The 20,627-nt window shown below is 35.7% G+C and overlaps 1 protein-coding gene across 1 annotated transcript in view; it reads right to left on the reverse strand.

Moving 5' to 3' along the window:
• Positions 1–18,923, reverse strand: part of LOC121319581 (glutamate receptor ionotropic, delta-2-like) — a 603,766-nt gene extending 584,843 nt beyond the window's left edge. Inside the window, exon 1 of the mRNA XM_041257164.1 lies at positions 18,164–18,923. Coding sequence (XP_041113098.1) covers positions 18,164–18,251 — 88 coding nt within the window. The 5' untranslated portion in view covers positions 18,252–18,923. The remainder of the gene's footprint in view (positions 1–18,163) is intronic.
• Between the last annotated feature and the right edge of the window lie 1,704 nt (positions 18,924–20,627).

The following is a 20,627-nucleotide window of genomic DNA, read 5'->3' on the forward strand; positions in this document are numbered from 1 at the left end:
ATGTACAATGTACACTTATACTTTCAAATGTTTGTATGCATAACACATTTTCTTATAACAAAATATCTTAAATATTTAATAGGCTTTTATTTTTCTGCTGGCCTGTGTGAATTGCACTTAGGCAAAAAAAAAAGTCTCAATAACATTTTTTTTTTTTTAAATACTCCAAAGCGGTTAACTTTCTTGTTTACTGTTCACATGACAAGAGTGTTTCAATCAGCCTATCAATGTGTCTATACTGGCTTTTCTGTGACTTGTACTGTACAGTAGGAGGTAGGACAAATTCAGCAATGCACTGTTATTTGATTTAGGTTGCTAAAATGTAGTTTTTAGCATTGGAGGTAAACTAACAAAAATGGACAACAAAGCAAAAAAAGCTAATTAATCTGAACAAAAATATAAACGCAACATGCAACAATTTCAAAGATTTTACTGAGTTACAGTTCATATAAGGAAATCAGTCAATTTAAATTAGTTCATTAGGCCCTAATCTATGTATTTCACATGACTGGGAACAAGAATATGCATCTGTTGGTCATAGATACCTTAAAAAAAAAAGGTAGGGGCGTGGATCAGAAAACCAGTCAGTATCTGGTGTGACCACCATTTGCCTCATGCAGCGTGACACATCTCCTTAGCATAGAGTTGATCAGGCTGTTGATTGTGGCCTGTGGAATGTTGTCCCACTCCTCTTCAATGGCTGTGCGAAGTTGCTGGATATTGGCAGGAATTGGAATACGCTGTCATACACATCGATCCAGAGCGTCCCAAACATGCTCAATGGTTGACATGTCTAGTGAGTATGCAGGCCATGGAAGAACTGGGACATTTTCAGCTTCCAGGAATTGTGCACAGATCCTTGTGACATGGGGCTGTGCATTATCGTGCTGAAACATGAGGTGATGGCGGCGGATGAATGGCACGACAATGGGCCTCAGGATCTCGTCACGGTATCTCTGTGCATTCAAATTGCCATCGATAAAATGCAATTGTGTTCGATGTCCGTAGCTTATGCCTGTCCATACCATAACCCCACCGCCACCATGGGGCACTCTGTTCATAACGCTGACATCAGCAAACCGCTCACCCATACGACGTCATACACACTGTCTGCCATCTGCCTGGTACAGTTGAAACCGGGATTCATCCGTGAAGAGCACACTTCTCCAGCATGGCAGTGGCCATCGAAGGTGAACATTTGCCAACTGACGTCGCTTATGATGCCGAACTGCAGTCAGGTCAAGACCTTGGTGAGGACGACGAGCACTCAGATGTGCTTCCCTGAGATGGTTTCTGACAGTTTGTGCAGAAATTCTTCCGTTGTGCAAACCCACAGTTTCATCAGCTGTCTGAGTGGCTGGTCTCAGATGATCCCACAGATGAAGAAGCCGGATGTGGAGGTCCTGGGCTTGGTGTGGTTACACGTGGTCTGCGGTTGTGAGGCCGGTTGGACGTACTACCAAATTCTCTAAAACGACGTTGGAGAGAAATGAACATTAAATTATTTTGCAACAGCACCGGTGGACATTCCTGCAGTCAGCATGCCAATTGCACGCTCCCTCGAAACTTAAGATATCTGTGGCATTATGTTGTGTGATAAAACTGCAAGTTTTAGAGTGGCCTTTTATTGTTCCCAGCACAAGATGCACCTGTGTAATGATCATGCTGTTTAATCAGCTTCTCGATATGCCATACCTGTCAGGTGGATGGATTATCTTAGCAAAGGAGAAATGCTCACTAACAGAGATGTAAACAAATTTGTGCACAAAATTTGAGAGAAATAAGCTTTTTGTGCGCATGGAAAATTTCTGGGATCTTTTATTTCAGCTCATGAAACATGGGACCAACACTTTAAATGTTGCGTTTATATTTTTGTTAAGTGTATATTTCGGCTGAGGATCTTGTCAAGAAATTTCCCTAACAAAATTTACATGCAGATGGAGGTGAATTGTTTTGCACATATTGTAATGTGATTTTGGAGAAAATACAATCGATCAATGTTTACCTTCAGAATCACAGATCAAACAAAGGCTACTACAGAGGCTGCTGAACAGAACATTAAACATACAACAGCTTTCAGAAAAAAAAAAACTGGCAAGTCAGCGCAGCCAAAAGTATTCCTGACTGTTGTAGCCAAGTTAAATCAGTATTGCAGGTATGATCTTGCACAGCCACCTCGCTTCAAACAACCCTCTGCTTACTTTTTAAACACAGCTATAATTTTAGACCCATTTTAGCAAATTTCTTTCTTTTGACTCGGTGTAGTATTATTGAGTTACGGGGATAAAAAGTGGTATGCAGCACACTGCGCTTGCTCGAGCATGCCTAAACAACTTCTGGTTTGAAAACATGTGCCTGTTCAAATCTGGTACATTAGGCTGTTTCCGGTCTTGTTCATCTTTTTACATATGTCATATTTTTCCACCATTAAGAAAATAGTATGCAAATATTTATCATATGCAATATATTGGGTCTTGCACATTTTTTTTGCTTCTGCAAGTTTGCAGTGGACTTCTCATTTTGTCTTGTTCCATACATGCCAACAGTCCCTATATGGTCAGGACACTCCCAATTTCCCATGTGTATGATGTGTATGAGGCCCCCCCCCCCCTCCCTGGTGACGAGCGTCCCGCTGAACAGTTTACAAATGTTGGCAAGTATGTTATTTGTCTTTCTGGCCTAAATGCAAAGCATTACATTTGGCGCAAACCCAACACAGCGCATCACCCAAAGAACACCATCCCTACTGTGAAGCATGGTGGTGGCAACATCATGTTATGGGGATGCTTCTCATCAGCAGGGACTGGGGCATGAATGGAGCAAAGTACAAAGAAGTCCTTGAGGAAAACCTGCTGCCCTCTGCAACAAAGCTGAAACTGGGATGGAAGTTCACTTTTCATCATTACAATGACCCAAAGCACACAGCCAAAGCTACACTGGAGTGGCTAAGGAACAAAAAGGTAAATGTCCTTGAGTGGCCCAGTTAGAGCCCTGACCTAAATCCAATCAAAAATTCTGTATAATTAACTTAACATTTGTTTTGTGTTTTTACTACAAAACTTATGGCTCTATAGTTTGGTTTGGAGGAGGTTGCTAAATCAAATGATATAAAACTAATTAAACTGATATTGGGATAGAAATAAAATGTAGCTATTGTACTGTGTGTACAGTTCCACATCTGTGTTGCCTTACACTTACAAATGATTCAGTGGATGCAGAACGTGCAGTCTCAATGTATGAGCAAGTCTTCACACCACAGATAGAGCTAGCAGCAACTGCTTGGGGATGTTGCATGCTTGCCTTTAACAAATGACAGCACTCTGTTTTAGTAAGGAAGCATCACTATTTTCAGGCTTTTATAGTGCTCTGAAATATTGTCTAAATAGGTTTATTTAATATGTAGGTCCTCGAAAGCCTAATTTTATTCCATAACCTACCTGGAACAAATATGCAAATTCTTTGATTTTAAGTAGACTCCTAATTATTACCTATCTAAAAAATCTCAACCCCTCCCCCCCGAAACAAAATCCTGGCTACGCCCCTGGTTAGACAGGACTCAACTCAATACACACGTTTGTGTAGTGAGCACTTCATAAAATGTTAGTTTCAGCAATATATTGGTAGGTAGTTCTGGTCTTACTTTATCATCATTATTATTATTGTGTAGCATGCTTCATTGTATAACCAATTTTTCAGAAAATGTTATACACTTAAACAGAGATTAATCTTAAGCGGCTGGGTGATTCCCAGTCCTTGCATAAAATGTGACTTTACCGTTAACAAAATGCATTATGCTACATTCATTATTTTACTGAACTTCAATATTAAATCATGGAACCATCAATTTATAACATTTAAATAGACAAACAATAGTGAAAACTGCATTCATCTACATGCAATTTTAAGCTACTTGAAAACAGAACAGAAATCTTTATTAGAAAGTGTTTCTCATTAACATTCAATTTCACGTTTTGAAAAAAATATATTTATCATTTATTAATTTGAATAAATAATTAGCTCCAACATCATACTTGCTGTCCTTTTTTAATTTTTTGAAGAAGAAAAAAAATTCTGAATCAAACTAAGCTCTTCAATTAAATACTTCTTGAAAGTTATGTTAACAGTTCATAAATTCAGTGTGTCTTTGTGTGTGGGCAGGTATTACTATCAAATTTGAGAAAATGTCCCGAAAGACAGGAACGCCTGTAAAAACGATGTTTGTAAAACACCTTTTTAAGAACTAAATATGCCTTTAAAAAAAAAAAAAAAAACTAAAAGTGCAAAAAAAAATTAGTTTGTTGTCGACTTTCCCCGTGTGGAGTTTTGTCTCACTGCAGTTAGAAATAATAATAAAAATACAGTGAGAGTCAATGAGAAGTCCCCACAAGAACAGGAATACAAACATTTGTGTCTGTGGTTGTACTATACTAACTGCCAGCATTCATTGCAGGACATACATTGAACAGTTTCCTCTTTTTAATTGAAATTATTGTTCCACTTGTGTTTTAATTGTTGTACGGTTGCACTTAATTTAATGTACAGGTCTCTTGTCTGTGCCACACCCTCTTTGTGTGATCCTTGTGTGTATTTCTCGCCCCCAGTGTGTTACACTTGCATCTCTTACCCTTTCCCCTGTTTGCATCTTTATTCTCTGCTTAGTTCAGCGCTTATAAATGCTACTGTTAGTTGATAGTCATCGTTGCAGAGCAAATAAAAAAGCAACACATTGAAATTTCATTTGCTTGTCTCATCCTTCTTTGCTGAACCTGTGAGCACCAATGCCGCAATATGCTTTTATTAAAGACAGTTATTTTATTTATTTCTTTTATCCCTGTGACTTTACTCTCCCTCTGCCATTTTCTCCGTGATTTTTAAATGCATTGACCTTGATTTACGTCCAAATTCCACAAACTCCTAGCCCTAATTATAAATTATACATTTCCACTGGGGTCATTTCAGCATAGAATATCACTTGTGCCAAATGTCCTTATTCAGATGAATGAATCTTTTTATAAAATTGAAAATATTATATATATATATATATATATATATATATATATATATATATATATATATATATATATATATATATATATATATATATATATATATAAAGGTAAAGTAGTAGATAAAAGGTACTACATTAATGGTGAGGCAATACCAACAGTATCCGAGAAGCCAGTGAAAAGTCTAGGGAGATAGTATGACGGGGATCCAAAGGACACAGTTCGTGTGGGAGAAGTTAGACAACAAGCAGTGGAATGGTTGAAGAGCATAGACAGCAGCGCTTTACCAGGCAAACTGAAACTCTGGTGCTTTCAGTTTGGTCTACTGCTAAGACTGCTGTGGCCACTGACTGTGTAAGAGATTTCCTTGACAACAGTTGAGGAGCTGGAAGCTTTAATCAGTTCATACGTCAGGAAATGGTTGGGAGTTCCACGCTGCCTCAGCAGAGTGGAACTTTATGGTAAAGAAATACTGCAGCTACCAATCTCTGCTCTAACCAAGGAGTTTAAGTGCGCCAAAGTCAGACTAGAAATGACATTAGTAGATTCACGTGACAAATGCGTAAGGGAGGCAGAACCTGTGTTGAAAACTGGAAGAAAATGGACGGCAAAGAAAGCTGTGGAAGATGCTAAGGCTGACCTTCAAATCGGAGATATTATTGGGCAAGTTCGGCATGGAAAAGGAGGTTTTGGTCTTAGTTCAGCTCCTCCTACATGGCACAAGGCAACCCCGGCTCAACGGAGGAAGCTGGTAGTCAATGAGGTGCAAAAGCAGGAGGAGAAGATCAGGTGTGTAAAGGCCTTTTCCCAGGCCAAGCAGGGAGAATGGATGAGATGGGAGGGTGTGGAACAATGCAAGATCGGCTGGCAAGACCTATGGACAATGGAACAGAATAGGATCAGTTTCCTCATCAGATCAGCATGTGATGTTCTCCCATCACCACAGAACCTAAACCTCTGGGTGGGTGAGGATCCCTCATGTCCTTTGTGTTCATCATCTGCAACATTAAGGCACATTTTGACAGGATGTAAGGTGGGTCTTAGCCAAGGATGGTTTACCTGGTGCCATGACCAGGTGCTGCAATGTTTGTCCTTAGCATTGGAAGACAAGCGTAACCTGACCAATAAGTTGTCACCAGTTCCATCAAAGCATTACACACAAAAGACAATATTCCTCGTAAAGGAGAGCAACCAACAGGAAAAGGTGTTAAAATCAAGCCTCGCTCAGGACAACTGGAAGCTGCTAGAGACCAGAAGATGCTGGCAGATGTTGGTCAACGGCTTATTTTTCCACCTGAGATTGCCACCACTAATCTTCGACCAGACACTGTCTTGTGTTCTGGATCAGCACGACTTGTTCATCTGGTAGAGTTAACAGTGCCATGGGAAGATGAGGCGTATGAGAAGAAGATGAAGTTCAACATCTACTCACGTAATGGAAATTAATTCTATAAAAAACTGCAGTGTACAAAATTTCTAATATATTGTAGCGTACACAAGGGAAGGCAGAGCTGGTAGTTGATGTAACCTTGCAACGGAGCAGGCTCTTTTGTACAGCGGTATCGGTACTATGCTTCAGTGCAAGAGGTCCCGAGTTCACGCCCGCCCTCCACCTGTGTGTGGATTGCCTCGCCCTGTGTGAGGCGCCTGCCTGTGGAAACTGAGATCACTACTATATATATGTGTGTGTATATAGGCATTTTCACAGCAGGCAAAAAGGCACTTCTATAACTGTGATGGGGTAACCCCGTCCCTGGGTGTTTTCATTTATTTGTATAGTGTGGTTTATGTAGTACAAGTGATTTAAAATGTATGAATGGTATGTGGGCATGGGCAAGTCAAAATTACTTCACGTACAGACTTTGCCGGGGCCAGATTTAATGATTAGCATTCAAGTCCAGGCACAGTTATTTAAAAGGAGCACGAATTTCTGTGCTGTTTTGTTTTTCTATTTAAAAGTATTTTGTTTGTTTGAAACATTTTTTATGTTTAATACATCTGCGCGGTAGCACCTTTTCACTCACCACACTGTGACCGGCATTTCGTGGTCTGAACGTGACATAAACGCACAATGTTTAGTTGTGGTTATCGGTTATACTTGACGTATACTTTTACTTTGCGAGATGTTTATTGGAAATAAAAGTGCATTCTCAAAATAATATTTTCAATTATTTTTGAAAACCGTCCCGACAACAATCTTACATCCAACCCTCACCCCCCACGGCTATATTACCTTTGTGCCATGTCTGCAAAATAACACATTTACCACAGATATTATGATAAACATTATAGATTTAAATTCATTACTGTATTAAATTTCCCTCAAATTTAAGATACAGCCCAAATTTCCCACCCTCAACTTAAAATAAAAAAATCAAATAAAGATACATTTACAAAGATGCATCTACTCATAAGAAAATGACGTATGGAGGCAGTTTGCAGCCGCCTGCTGTCACACAGAGCATTACAGTTACACGCTGCATCTCATTACCATTTCTGATTACGTAGACATTTTTCTCCCTTTTTTGTGAACTGTGGTATTGCTAGAAAAATACGGGGGTCTGATTAGAATTGAGCCTAATAACGAAACGCTGACATTGTAAAAGCTTCTCTTCGAATCCCTCAGGAAGCTAATGACACTTTATGAGAGGGAGGACCCTGTCGCTCGTTCAGCTGCGCTGCTGCTTTGGTAAACAGGAAGGCTTGCCCAGAGCTAAGCTGATAAGGAGGTCCTGATTGGCTGGGGGGCGTGCCCAGGGAGCCTACGCCTGATTAAGAACACAGCAGCGCCAGATTGAATCTGCTGCACCATGGCCATAGCTACACAGGCAGGCGCTGAGCGAAAGCTTGCTTTGTTTACATCGAGGAGGAGAGCGTCCGCTCCACAGGATAACTACCCTTCAACTGCCAGTCAGGCACGTTGCTGTTTGTGCACTTGGGCAGTCACATCATTTGTTGGAGACTTTAATACACTCATCACTACACTGTACTCGAATTTAAGATGCAGGACATTTTTAGATAAAAAAAATTGGTTTAAAAAGTGTGTCTTAAATTTGAAGGAATACGGTATTAGTCATTTTGCAAGATTTGATGCTTCTTAAGAATAGGGGGTCTGAATTTGAGGAGTACGACCCCAGCAAAGCTATTGAATATTGGCTTACTTCTGGTGGTACCAAGCATGTGAGGGGCCATAAGATACATCTTTCTTTGGTGCTTTAGGCTTGATGTAGTTAGAATCTTTTTTTTTTTTTTTTTTTACTTAGTTTTGTCATGAACACAAATTAAAAGGGTTCAATTTTTCCAAATGTGTTTGAACTCAATTACTTTTCCTTTTTATCTTTGATTTCATGATGCCCAAATTGTTATTAATTCAATTGATTGATTGTGATCACTGTTAAATAAAAGCAAAATCATATAAGTTGCATTCTACTTCTGTGTGTGTGTATTTTGTGCAATGGAAGGGGACAAATGGATTTTAGAAAGGACAAATATAGGTGTCTAGCATTTTTTCCCTTGGACAATAAGTTTTAAAATAGAATTACGCACCCCTGACACTAGACATTATATAATTTTTTTTTTTTTTTTAATTTAGCCTTCAAAGAAATTAGATGATCCCTATTAACTGAGGAAGTAGCTAACCTGAGTGTCATTCTCCTCCACTGGCAGTGCAGGTTACTTCTATTTAGATGAGCAGGCACACTGTCCCAGTTACTTTTAAAAATAGGTCAGCATTATTTTTTAGTAATGTTAGTAATGAATTCTATTTCCAGCTTTTAAATTGAAAATGTACAAAGACTTTTCTGAGACCACGCTGTAGGAAGTGGGTCTGTCTGACTTGGAAATGCAAGAGAACGGCAAAACACAGCACAACAACATCTTTCAAGCGGGGCAAAATTGCTCATAGTTTAAAAAGAATGCATGTACAACACTAAACTGTGAGATTAAACTATGATACTGGATATTTAAACTGTTTCTTCATGAAACTCTGCTACACTACAGGAACTTCTATAAAATTGTCAGTAAAATATCAGAATATTTTAAAATCAAGAAGAATGAGATGATGTTAATAACAAGACATGGGTTTGTAAACCTTATTTAGCACCCTTTTAAGGCCATCTCCTCTGATATGAACTACACCTAGATACAACGTCAGCACAGTAATACTATGTGGCTCAAGCTGCCCAGATATTTACAGTAATGTACAGTAAGTGATAATAAAATAGGATTGCACTTCATTTTTGCAATAATGTTACTTAAAAAACATAACTTTTATTATTTACAGGAAGCCCAAAACATGCATGACGTGGCATGTTAAAAAAAAGTGGGTGTTTCTGAATTACATTGCTGCCCTCTACAGTGAAATGGAAAATAGTCATAATGAGATGAAAACTGGAAATGGGAAATGATATATGGAGTTTAATATTACTTTCATTTAATATATATATATATATATATATATATATATATATATATATATATATATATATATATATATATATATATATATATATATATATAAGTGCATTTTCATTGCCAATGTTTGTTGTTGATAAATTAGTCATGCCTTATTTCAATAGGACCCCAAAACTGTTGATCTAAACCAGGAGAAATATAATGTCTAATACAAATCAGGATTTATTAGAAGCTGGTTTGTGGCAAACCACATGATGACAATGCCATTGTATCAAATTAAAACTATATGAAACAAGTAGGGATGTTGAGGGTCTTAAATCAGACACAGTGTTGAACCCAATACAATTACCTTATTTCAGTTAAAAACATACTGAAGAAGTGACCAGTATTCCTTGGTGGGTCATGTTTTGGATTTTCAGCAATAAATACTGTGCCTTTTACCCGATCCCACAATTAATATCTTTTACTCACCACTGAAAGTGTCATTTCTGCCTTTCAGAATCAAAAAGATGATCAAAACTAAATCAATGTTGTATAAATTATAAAAAAGAAATTCCATAAATATTGCAATGATTTGTTATTAAAACTTATACTTCATACCTCAAAACAAAAGTAATATAAATGTTGATTTTGTTACTGTTCCAGACTATTGTTTAAAAAAAGCCAAACATGACTGAGTTAAAGCTTTCCTAATGACGAATACAGTCTAAACGTGTACCTGTACCATTTGTTCCATTTTGGGTTTAGCAGTACTATTCTCTCAGTTTCTCAAAATGTGTTTCTATTTTTATATGGATGTCCATATGCAGGTTCTTTTCCACGTGGTTAAATAGGCATGACTCACATATCTGTCTGCTCTGAATGTAAGCAGCAGAATATATAACAAGTTTGTGATATACATCACAAACTTTCATTATTTCATAGATATTTAGTATTAATTCAATCCATTAACATGCACTGGAGTACAAAACAAGCTAATGTACTAGTGAGTGTGGTGTTATTAGACCAGACCATTGGTGACATATATCTTTCTCCATCTTCAACAACATGGATAATGCGGGACTTTTGCGTTTAGTCCGTTCTGTTAATATTTTAGAAGCACAGTCTGTCTACAGATATAAAAAAAAAAAAAATTCTGTTACGTAGAGCAAATGGTGGGGGAGGATTTAATGTATGAAGGAAATAGAAGGCAGTGTGGCTAATCCTCAAGACTTTAGAGTTTCCAGCTACATAAATCAGAGTGACTTATTGAATAGCCTCATAAAACACAATGTCATTGCCATTCTGTTCACAGTGTACGGACTCTCCCGTTAGCATACAGATCATTAGGAAACGTCTAAGCAATCAAGTAATGTGAGTCTGATGAAATTGCTCAATCAATTCCCATGCTCTCAGGAGAAGCATTATGAAGAATCCCATATGGGTTGATACGTCACAGAACTTTTTATAAGAACAAAGAGATTACAATGCGGTCATTTATTCTGACATGTGTAAAATGTTGCTTAATATAGTCTTTTCCAAAATTCTATATATCATTTCTGCAAAATCTGCCATGCAAAAAAATGATATCCGAGTTTCTGTGTTAACTCTGTTTAGGGACAGGGGGATATAATGTCCGAACCCTGGAGGTAACAATAGTGTTCCCGAGGGGCATTTCATTTTCCACTATGAGTCGGCACTACATATTTAATATATTAATCAGTCAAGAAAATAAGGGAGGCAAGGTTGGATAGTAAATGCGACTTTATATATTTTGTTTAAATATAGCTGATACAGCATAAGTAAATACATATATAACAGAAAATGTTTTTGAAGTTACCATCTAGTTAGAAAAGTTTTTCTCCGTCTCTTTGGTTTGCCAAGTGCTGCATAATCCAGTTTATATCCCACCCATCATGTTTGTTTACATCGCCAAGTTGAATTTGTTTGAATTTCAGAGTCAGAAAACAGTGACAGTGACATTTTAATCACCATTTTAGTGTTTAGAGCATCTTTCTTTTGTTGTATGTTTTATAATTTATTTTCTGTTAACTCACAGAATCTGTGTTCAGCCATTTTCTCTTGTGAAAAGAGCAGGAGGAAAAGGTGTTCCTTTGATTTTGGGCAGAACTGACAGTGATGTGAAATAAATTCAAACGTTTTAATTTTTTTGTTATACAATTGCAGTATCTCCAGGCCATTTTAATAAAGCATTAATCTTTTTTTTTTAATCTACAGTACTAGTTCCTAACATAACAGCAGGTCTACTAATAACATTTTATCATCTTTTCCCATCTATATGAAACACAGGGTTACTTTTGAGGAACAGATTATACTTAAAAACAAACAAAAAAACATAAATAAAACACTCATTTAGTTTCAAATCACCCAAACAATAATTCCATAAAAACAATATTTTTTATTTATTTATTTTTTACTGTACTGTCATTTGAACTTGTGTTTGTGGAACTAGTGTCTGTGGAACGACTGTAACCCTGCTCAATACTATCCCCTATTGAGCGATGCCATCTATTTATTTCACAAAGCAATTTAAGCTGAACAGTATTATTTTTTAAGCCGTTAAAAAAAAAAAAAAAAAAAAAAAAAGGGCAAACACTTTTTTTTAACCGAAAAGTAAAAAAAAAACAACAATTTATTTTCAGATGCATGCATGCAGATTTTGTTCTTTTGCTCTGGTGTTAAATGTAGCGTCGACTCACCATTTTGTACTTTCTGTTTTGCTTTGGGAGCGGGAGTGTTGATGACATTGGCATGAACGTTCAGTTAACAATGAATTAGGAAAGTGAGTCAAAGCTTAACTGCATAACTTGTTGTTTTAATTGGTCATGATTATTTCGCTGGTGTACAATGAGGGAAACTACAATGCTTATGTTTGCGCTTGCTTGGCTTGGGAAGTTGGCGGGTGGCAGACAGCGGGGTGACGGGTACAAATAGCACTGTTTTATATTGGTGACATTCAGAGAGAATAGCTGGCGGTATGCAAGGGGGGCGGTATAACAAGGGACAACTCTATATACAATCACAAAAAATAACAAAATATTAAACTCCAATATCCATTTGAAGACCACTCTATGTGACTTTTTAAATCTCTATTATGATAGCTTTCTAGGAAGACAATTTCCCTTTGATGGTCGTAACAAAGACACTCTACTGTAATAATAAATAGGAGATAGATGGCTTGGAGTCTGTTACGGAGATGTCACAAGAACATAAACTGCACAGTTTATAGCCATGTGAAACCCTGAGGTGATACAAGTCCTATGGTATTGTTTATATATACTCACTGGTACTGTTTATTTTAAAGAATGGTTATTATGTCAATTATGCTGATGGAAAACCAAGGATTGCTACACAAAGATGATATTCTATAAAAGAGTTTCAAGTTGGTCAATAAAATTAATTTCCTTCTAAATTTCTCGACAAATTTTGTAACTAAAATGTGCTTGCTTGTTTGTTTTTTGGTAGCAACATGGATTGATTGTGTACTGGTAACTGACAACTAAACATTTGCTGTCTCATAATAACTGATAATAAAGTATTTAAAAATCAACTGAATGTTTTTAGTAATAACATTTAGTAAAACAAAAAACAAAAAAATTAAAAAAAGGTATCGCAGGGTAATGATATAATTCTGTTGACCTGTCTTATAGAATTTGTATTCTGTAAGTACAGTAAAACTCTGATACAACCTACTGCCTTGGGACTATAAAAACAGGTATGTAATAACCAGATACATGCACATACCATCCAAATCAGTACAAAAATAAAAACCTAGTACAGTACTAATTGATTAATGTACATATACAATGTATGTAGTATAAAGGTTTATTACAGAAGAAACAATATAAAACAACTAGTAAAATGTACATTACTATACAGTGTGTAACATTCTGTATTTTAATTATTGAATACAGTAATTCTGTGTTGCCTTGGATAAAGATGGTTAGCTAAATTGATTATAAAAAACATGTAATTAATGTACTGACTATTATTGTACTGTAATTAGTAAAATAAACGAATTAATACAAAAAATAATACAATACAGTAATAATAAATTATAGAAATAATAAAACTGATAATAATAATAATAAAAATAATATACAAGTCAATAATCATTACCACACAAACTGTCAGTTCAGGTACAGTACAGTGATCATTGCCTGTACGCTATTTTAAGAAGTCTTTTAGGCCCTGGTCACATTAACGTTTTAGAACCAAGTTAAGGGTTCAAAACCTGTTTTAAAAGTGCTTAAATTGATTTGCTTCCACAATAAATATGGTTCATAACTGAGTTCAACAACTGAGTTTGAAACCTACTCAGGAGGCATACAGTCTTGAAATCAGTTGTCGGCATAACTGGGTTAGATAAACTGGTTTAATTGTAGTCTGGAAGTGAACTGTGTTCGAGTCTGATTACACAGTATCCTCCGATATCCCCTAATGCTTTTCGGTAGCTATGAACCCCCTAGTTACATGAGACGAGAATAAAGAAAAGACAAGCCCCAATTAAAATGCAGGAGGATTTATTCTTGTCATATTCCATTGGTACAGTCAGATATGCTAATGTACTGTAGTACAAAAAACTTAATGTGTCCAAAACACTTTTTAAATTATCTTAGATTACATCACATAACAAGTTAAAGGCCTTTATTTCTGGTAGCTCCTCTGTTCTGCTCCCGTGTTCAGTGAAAATAAACAACAACATTTTTGAGGGAGAAAAAAAGAAAGAAGAACAGCAAATCTGGACGCTCTAACACTGTTGGGCTAGGGTTTGGGTAAATCGATTTTGAATTTGGTTGCCGAGTTTTTTGCTCTAACGTGGACAAAGATGACTGCCTCTGTGACTGCTGCTTTTTAAACTTGAGCTCTTTGAAAACAGAATTCTGACTGCTTTCATCCCTTTAAGATTTCTCCAGTAATGTATGTCCTTAAGTGAAACTGACTATCGTTTCACGCTGGCCATGATAACACTGCATACATTACAGTAATAGCGAGCAAGTTCAAACAGCAAGAAGTAGGCCTGCACTATCAATGTATGTACTAAAAGGAAAATTTAAACAGGAGTTAATGTGATTTTATTCAGTTCTGTGATACTGGTTCTTTATATCAGTGTGTATGTTATATCCCAGGTATGTTGTAAATGGGTTTGACTGTATATGTTAGGCAACGTACACAGGAAAAAATTATGATGAATGTGTCTCTGAAAGTAGCTTAAATGTTATCAGTTACTATTATACATACAAGACTTTACATCCCATATAAACCATGGTTTAACACACTGTACTCATAGCCCAATAACAGATTAAGTTTTTTTCTATATTATCAGGTATGCCAGTTGACAGATTATTACTGTGGAGGCCCAGTTTCACACTGCAGAGTCGCAGGGGGAAATTAAGCATGCTACAGCCTCCGAATACTACTTTATGAACCATTGGATCTAGAGTCTAGAAAATACCTGCTCTCTGGTTGTTGTAATTTCTGGGGCCTATGAAGGGGGATCTAGGTGAAAGGAAAATTCTCAAGATCACTTGCGGGAATTGTCTGGAATATATACCCACCTAGCAAGGCATGTATATTTTGACTTGAAATATATATTATCCACTTTCAATTTAAGTATGTTTGACACTAATCTTTTACTACTGATTAACATTATAATTACGGAATTGATCAGTGCCAATTGAAGATCATCTCTACTAAGGAAACAGGAAAACAAATTGAATTTATGTTTATTTTTTAGCTCTTAAGGACATTACTGGCTGCAGTGATTGACAGAATGTGAAACCCCAGTGATAATTTTGATGGACACCCTTAGGCCTTCATCTGGTCTAGTTAATTTCTTAACACTGTATGCACTGTTGTTTGAAATTAATTCTTAAGAAAAGAGATAATATAATACAAATAGACATTTCACTGTTCAATAAACATGTCTACCACATGTTCAATATCATCAAAACACTGACAGCCATTACAATGTTTCATTCACAATGTTAATATTTGTGAGAGTTACCTTTTCATTTCCAAATACATATTATTTAAAATTGCAATCCAAGTTATTTTTTTGTTTTTGTAATCAAAAAGTGATATTGTGCAGAGAGCAGCAAAGAAAGTAACAGTCAATCGGCATATTAGTATTGTAGCTATATAGAAAAGAGGGTTGTTTGGCATTCATTATAGTACAGCCTTTAAAAATGACATGTGCTTGAACAAAAAGAAGCATAGAAATTGTGGGCCATTCATACTTACTTATTCTGGGGCTCAACTGGCAGTCAAACAAATATAGGTCATCTATTTTGCTTGCCTGTGTAATGTTTTTTTTTTTTTTGTATCCATTAAATATGTAAATAATGTTCCACCTATGCTTTGAAATGGACTGTGTGGGTTAAGTTATGTTTAACAGCAGTTAATAGGGATTATCTTGGGAACCCTAACATTTGGAAACTAATAATCTGTCCTCTTCAATTTGGACCCTAAGAAAGGATAGAGCTTGTGAGACCTACATTATATCAACAATAAAATAACCATGAAGTTATCCAGCATCCTTGTATTCTTGATAAACCTTTATTTTGGAAACCTAACCAAGAGACTTATACAGCAAGGAAGCAATGAAACATGCCATGTTGATGAGACATTCTTGTTTACTGTACGACATTCCTTTCATTATGAGTCTGACCTGTTCCAGATAACATATCATAGCCTAACCTAATCAAAACAAACATAATGTCAAAAAATGACTACATTGTTAAATATTTCAGCAAACTATTTTATTTGAACAAGTTGTATATTTCAAAATCTTTGTACTATTCCTGTTTATATCATTTATATGTGTACAAGATTTTGGCACAGTCCTGCAATCATTGTTACAAAGAATCTGCATCACTAATTCTGTCTTAGTTCTCCTATAAAAACTTTTTTTTTTTTTTTTTTTTTTAAGTAAAGGGGTAATACCAATGGTTTCCAATCCAAGTCAGCAAATGAAAATGACTTGGGTAAGAAATGGTATTGGAGCCTTGCTGTGGAGAAAGCCAACGCTACTATTAGGAAACAGGCTATATTGTCTTGTCTTTCACAGAGCCCATAAAGTGGGTCTATATGTAAATCACAAATGTTTAATTGTAATGTATTGCTTCTCTAAATTGGGTCAAAGGGCACTTCTACACTGGGCAAGAGCATTTGAAGTGTAATTCCATGCATTAACATTGTACTTGCATTGTTGAAGTATCTCAATCAAAAAAAGCCTTTTATTGGACATCTTTAAATCCTGATGCTTCAGTGGTTATGATGGTGGGCCATTTATCTGTGAAATGGTGTTGAGTTGATAGTTAAATTGAAGAAAAGGTAAAATGGGGGAGTGCCTATTCATCAGCTCGTCAACTGTACACGTGTATACAATTAACCTGTTTTTGCTGAAGATCTGTCTGTCATTTATGACGTTTTTACTGCTAATCTGCAATGACTCTAACCAGAATGTCATTCCGTGATTACACCCTAAAACGGTGTGCATGCAGTAAATAATACAGTTCACTGGTTCTACTGCTCTTATAGATGGGGGAATTAAAATAGTAATTGTAAATAGTTTTATAACCAATACAATATTCAAAAGTATAGTATTTTTTTTTAAAATAGTATTTAACTAGTTTTCTTTATCAAATGACACAATACATACCATATATTGCTATTATTTGTAAACACATTAATATAGCATATTTAGTTTCCTATGCAAATTCTGGTTACATTTAAAACACTATTTTAAGCAATTTGATTGCCGAAGAATAATTGAGGTTGCTGCACTAGAAAGCCTGACTGTGTTATTAATATGAGCGTATAATAAGGTTATGCAAAACCCGCAAACAATCAGCCTATCATTAGGCAATATCTTGGGTTTGTTCAACATCAGTATTCTGCACAGCTGCTGAAGCTAAACATTGTGGAAGTACACGTAGTAACAATATGGTCAAATTATTGAGTTCTTATAATCATCTAGAAAGTGTCTTTTAAAATAAAGAATGGTTGTTCAACATGTATAACATTAACCGAAAACATAGACGGAGTAATAATTTTCTTTAAAACCACATCACATGCAATAATGCTTGTATAACATGTACAGAATATTTATGCATTTCAAATGGCTGTTACATTTATTGAAACGGCAACAGTTTTACTCTGAAAATACACTCTTGAAAAACAAACAAATAATAAAAAAAAATCAAGCCAAACCATCTCCTAGGCAACATTTTAAATAAACAATTTCAAGCAGTAAGCTCAAGAAACATCCTCTTGGTTAGATGGGATCTAAGAAATCACAACCACCTGTTTTCTGACAAATCGGCAAACTCCATTATTACACGTTACTTGATACATTGCGTTCATAAAGCAATAGACACAAAATAAACTTGCACCCACGCACACCCACGCGCACGGGCATATATATATATATATATATATATATATATATATATATATATATATATATATATATAATATATATATATATATACACACACACATATATATATATATATCGTGTGTGTGTGTGTGTGTGTGTGTGTGTGTGTGTGTGTGTGTGTGTGTGTGTGTGTGTGTAAAACAGAGACGTAGCTTACAGTTTTGATAAAAGAACAAAACCATATATAATATATATATATATATATATATATATATATATATATATATATATATATATATAAAGTGGCGTGCTTAAATCAGAATAGAGTGCATTATTTCAATACATATGATTCGATACTTACCAATATGTATAATAGAATCAGCAGCCACGGAGTCCCAAGTTACAGTCCAGAAGATTGGCATAATGAAGATCACTGGAAAAACTTCCATCGCCCTTTTCCTTTTTCAGAATTTTTTGTTAGAGGAGAAGCCAAAAAGGAGTTTAAGGCAATAGTTTTCCGATTGCCTGTGAATAGTTGGCAGAGGTAAAAATGTTTCTGAAAGGGGCGTTTTGTCTTCTTTGCAGCAACCGCGTCACTTTTGGGTGCTTTTTTGCATGAAAATAGCTGCCTTGAATTGCAAGAAAGAGCCTCCCAGATTCCACTTACAATTGCTATCTAAAAGCAAAAGATGTTTAAATGGTCTTGATTCATTTAACAATTTCAGCTGTAATGTAATCCAGTGCAATGATGAAAACAAATCAAAGAGATTATTAATACTAAAATCACCCGTTGCTTATATATTCTTGAAATGTTTAACCTGGTTCAGTTTTGAGGATCAAGTATCTGCATTATAAATAGCACATCTTGCCTCAATCTAGAACTAAAATCTAACATTCCTGTAGGATAAACCAAAAAAATAATTAAAAAAATAAAAATAAAAATAAAAGTGAACTTCCAGCTTTGCAATAAATTATTCAAATCAGACACAGCAAGACAATTCCGTCTTGGTATCAAAGCGGTGGTGAATAAATGCCAAGGAAAACGGCGTACGGTCGTTAGATGCTCCGGAGTTTCTCACAGCACGGATGCAGGGTAGCAGCATCAGCACCCAGCAGCACGTTGCCTGGTAATGGATCACCTAGGAGTAAGACAGAAAGATAGCAACGCCAGAACCAGGGGGAGCGGAGAGCATTGCTCCTCCCCAAATTTAGCCACCTCCTCCCTCCATCTGCAGTGCACTCAAACAGGCTTCATGTAGGTTATCAGTAAGGCTGGACGGTAAAAAGCTGTAGAATCTTGGGATAAATGCATCGTTAAAAAAGTAAATACATAAAATAAAATAATCTCGATGTTCATTGGCGTGTGTGGGACTCTGAGATTGAGGTGTTAATTCACAGCCAGTTTTTAGAGGTACGGTAATGTATAGAAGTGATGAAACATTTATGTCACGTTTTGAATGTTTGCTAGACCTAAGTGTTCTAGATATAAATTACTGGGTTGTCTTCACTGAAATTAAATACGTATAAAAATAAATAATGTCTGTCTAGCACCCTTCACTGGCTGTTGCTTGAATAATGCAATTTAAGCCTTATTATAAACATGGATTTAAGCATTACTCTGTAAATGGAATTCGCGGAAATTGTTTCATTTATTTATACCATATAAAACGATTATTCAGCTACCTGAAATTGATCAAACTGCACATTAGTGGAGGTAATTCCAGTGTGCGTTATGCCACTTTCTGATGTGCTTAATTGAAACATATTCGTTTGTCGCGTAGGTTTCTTAATTATGTGAACCCCAGTATTGAACATTCATCAATACATATGTCAAAACGCAGGCGACAGTGTTTTACAGCACAATGTTTTACAAGAGATAGACGGGCCATGGGTTCAAATCTTAGCCTAGCTGCTAATTTCTGTGCGACCTTGAGCAAGCAAGTATTCCCACCTGGTGCTTCTGTGAAAACTGGGTTTCAATTTTCAATTTCAATGTATTTATATAACACCTTTCATGCCACAGTAGGTCAAAACGCTTTACATGTCATTTAAAACATTAATTATACAGTATCAAGAATTGGTACAAAAACCCAATGTTTTAAATAATAATAATAATAATAATAATAATATAATAATAATAATAATAATAATAATAATAATAATAATAATAATACATCAAGACAAAGCTATTTTCCATTTGAAACAAGTAGCTTCATTACTAAGGATAAATTAGGTCTACTGTTTTTCTATAGTCAAATATTCATTCCTCTTGGATTTGGTATTCCATATTTAGAATATTATATACTGTAAATGTTTTGCCGCTCCAGTATTGAATTTAATGGCTTTGCCATGCTAAACTTTACATTAACTGATATCGATTTAAAAGTAATGTATTGCTTACTGCCTACCACATTATTTGTACTTTATTGTATTAATTTGTGTTTATCATTATTGTGTTAGTTTTGACAGAAAATGTATTTATTTTCCCCTCTAGCTGTTTCTTACTGTTTTCAGCAAAATTTAGTTCTACACTGGAACTGCTAACCAATGGCTTGGGTTTTCTGTCTTGTAGTTTACTGTACTGATATGCCTCGTATAATGTAGAATAGGTATAGTATTGATGGGCAGAGTTGAAAGGTCACATTCTTGCTGGTTTTTCTGAAATGAGGTAAGTAAATGTTATAGGGATAATGTACAATTCCATAAAAGTAGTGATTTCAGCTGAAAGATGTGTTGGCCCACATATGGTTATTGTTTCTGGGGCAAATACATTCTAGCCAGACCAGTTTAAAATATTGCTGTGTATAAGGCTTTAGAGTAACACT

Source organism: Polyodon spathula, chromosome 1 (genome assembly GCF_017654505.1).
Source record: "Polyodon spathula isolate WHYD16114869_AA chromosome 1, ASM1765450v1, whole genome shotgun sequence".
Taxonomy (NCBI): Eukaryota; Metazoa; Chordata; class Actinopteri; order Acipenseriformes; family Polyodontidae; genus Polyodon; species Polyodon spathula.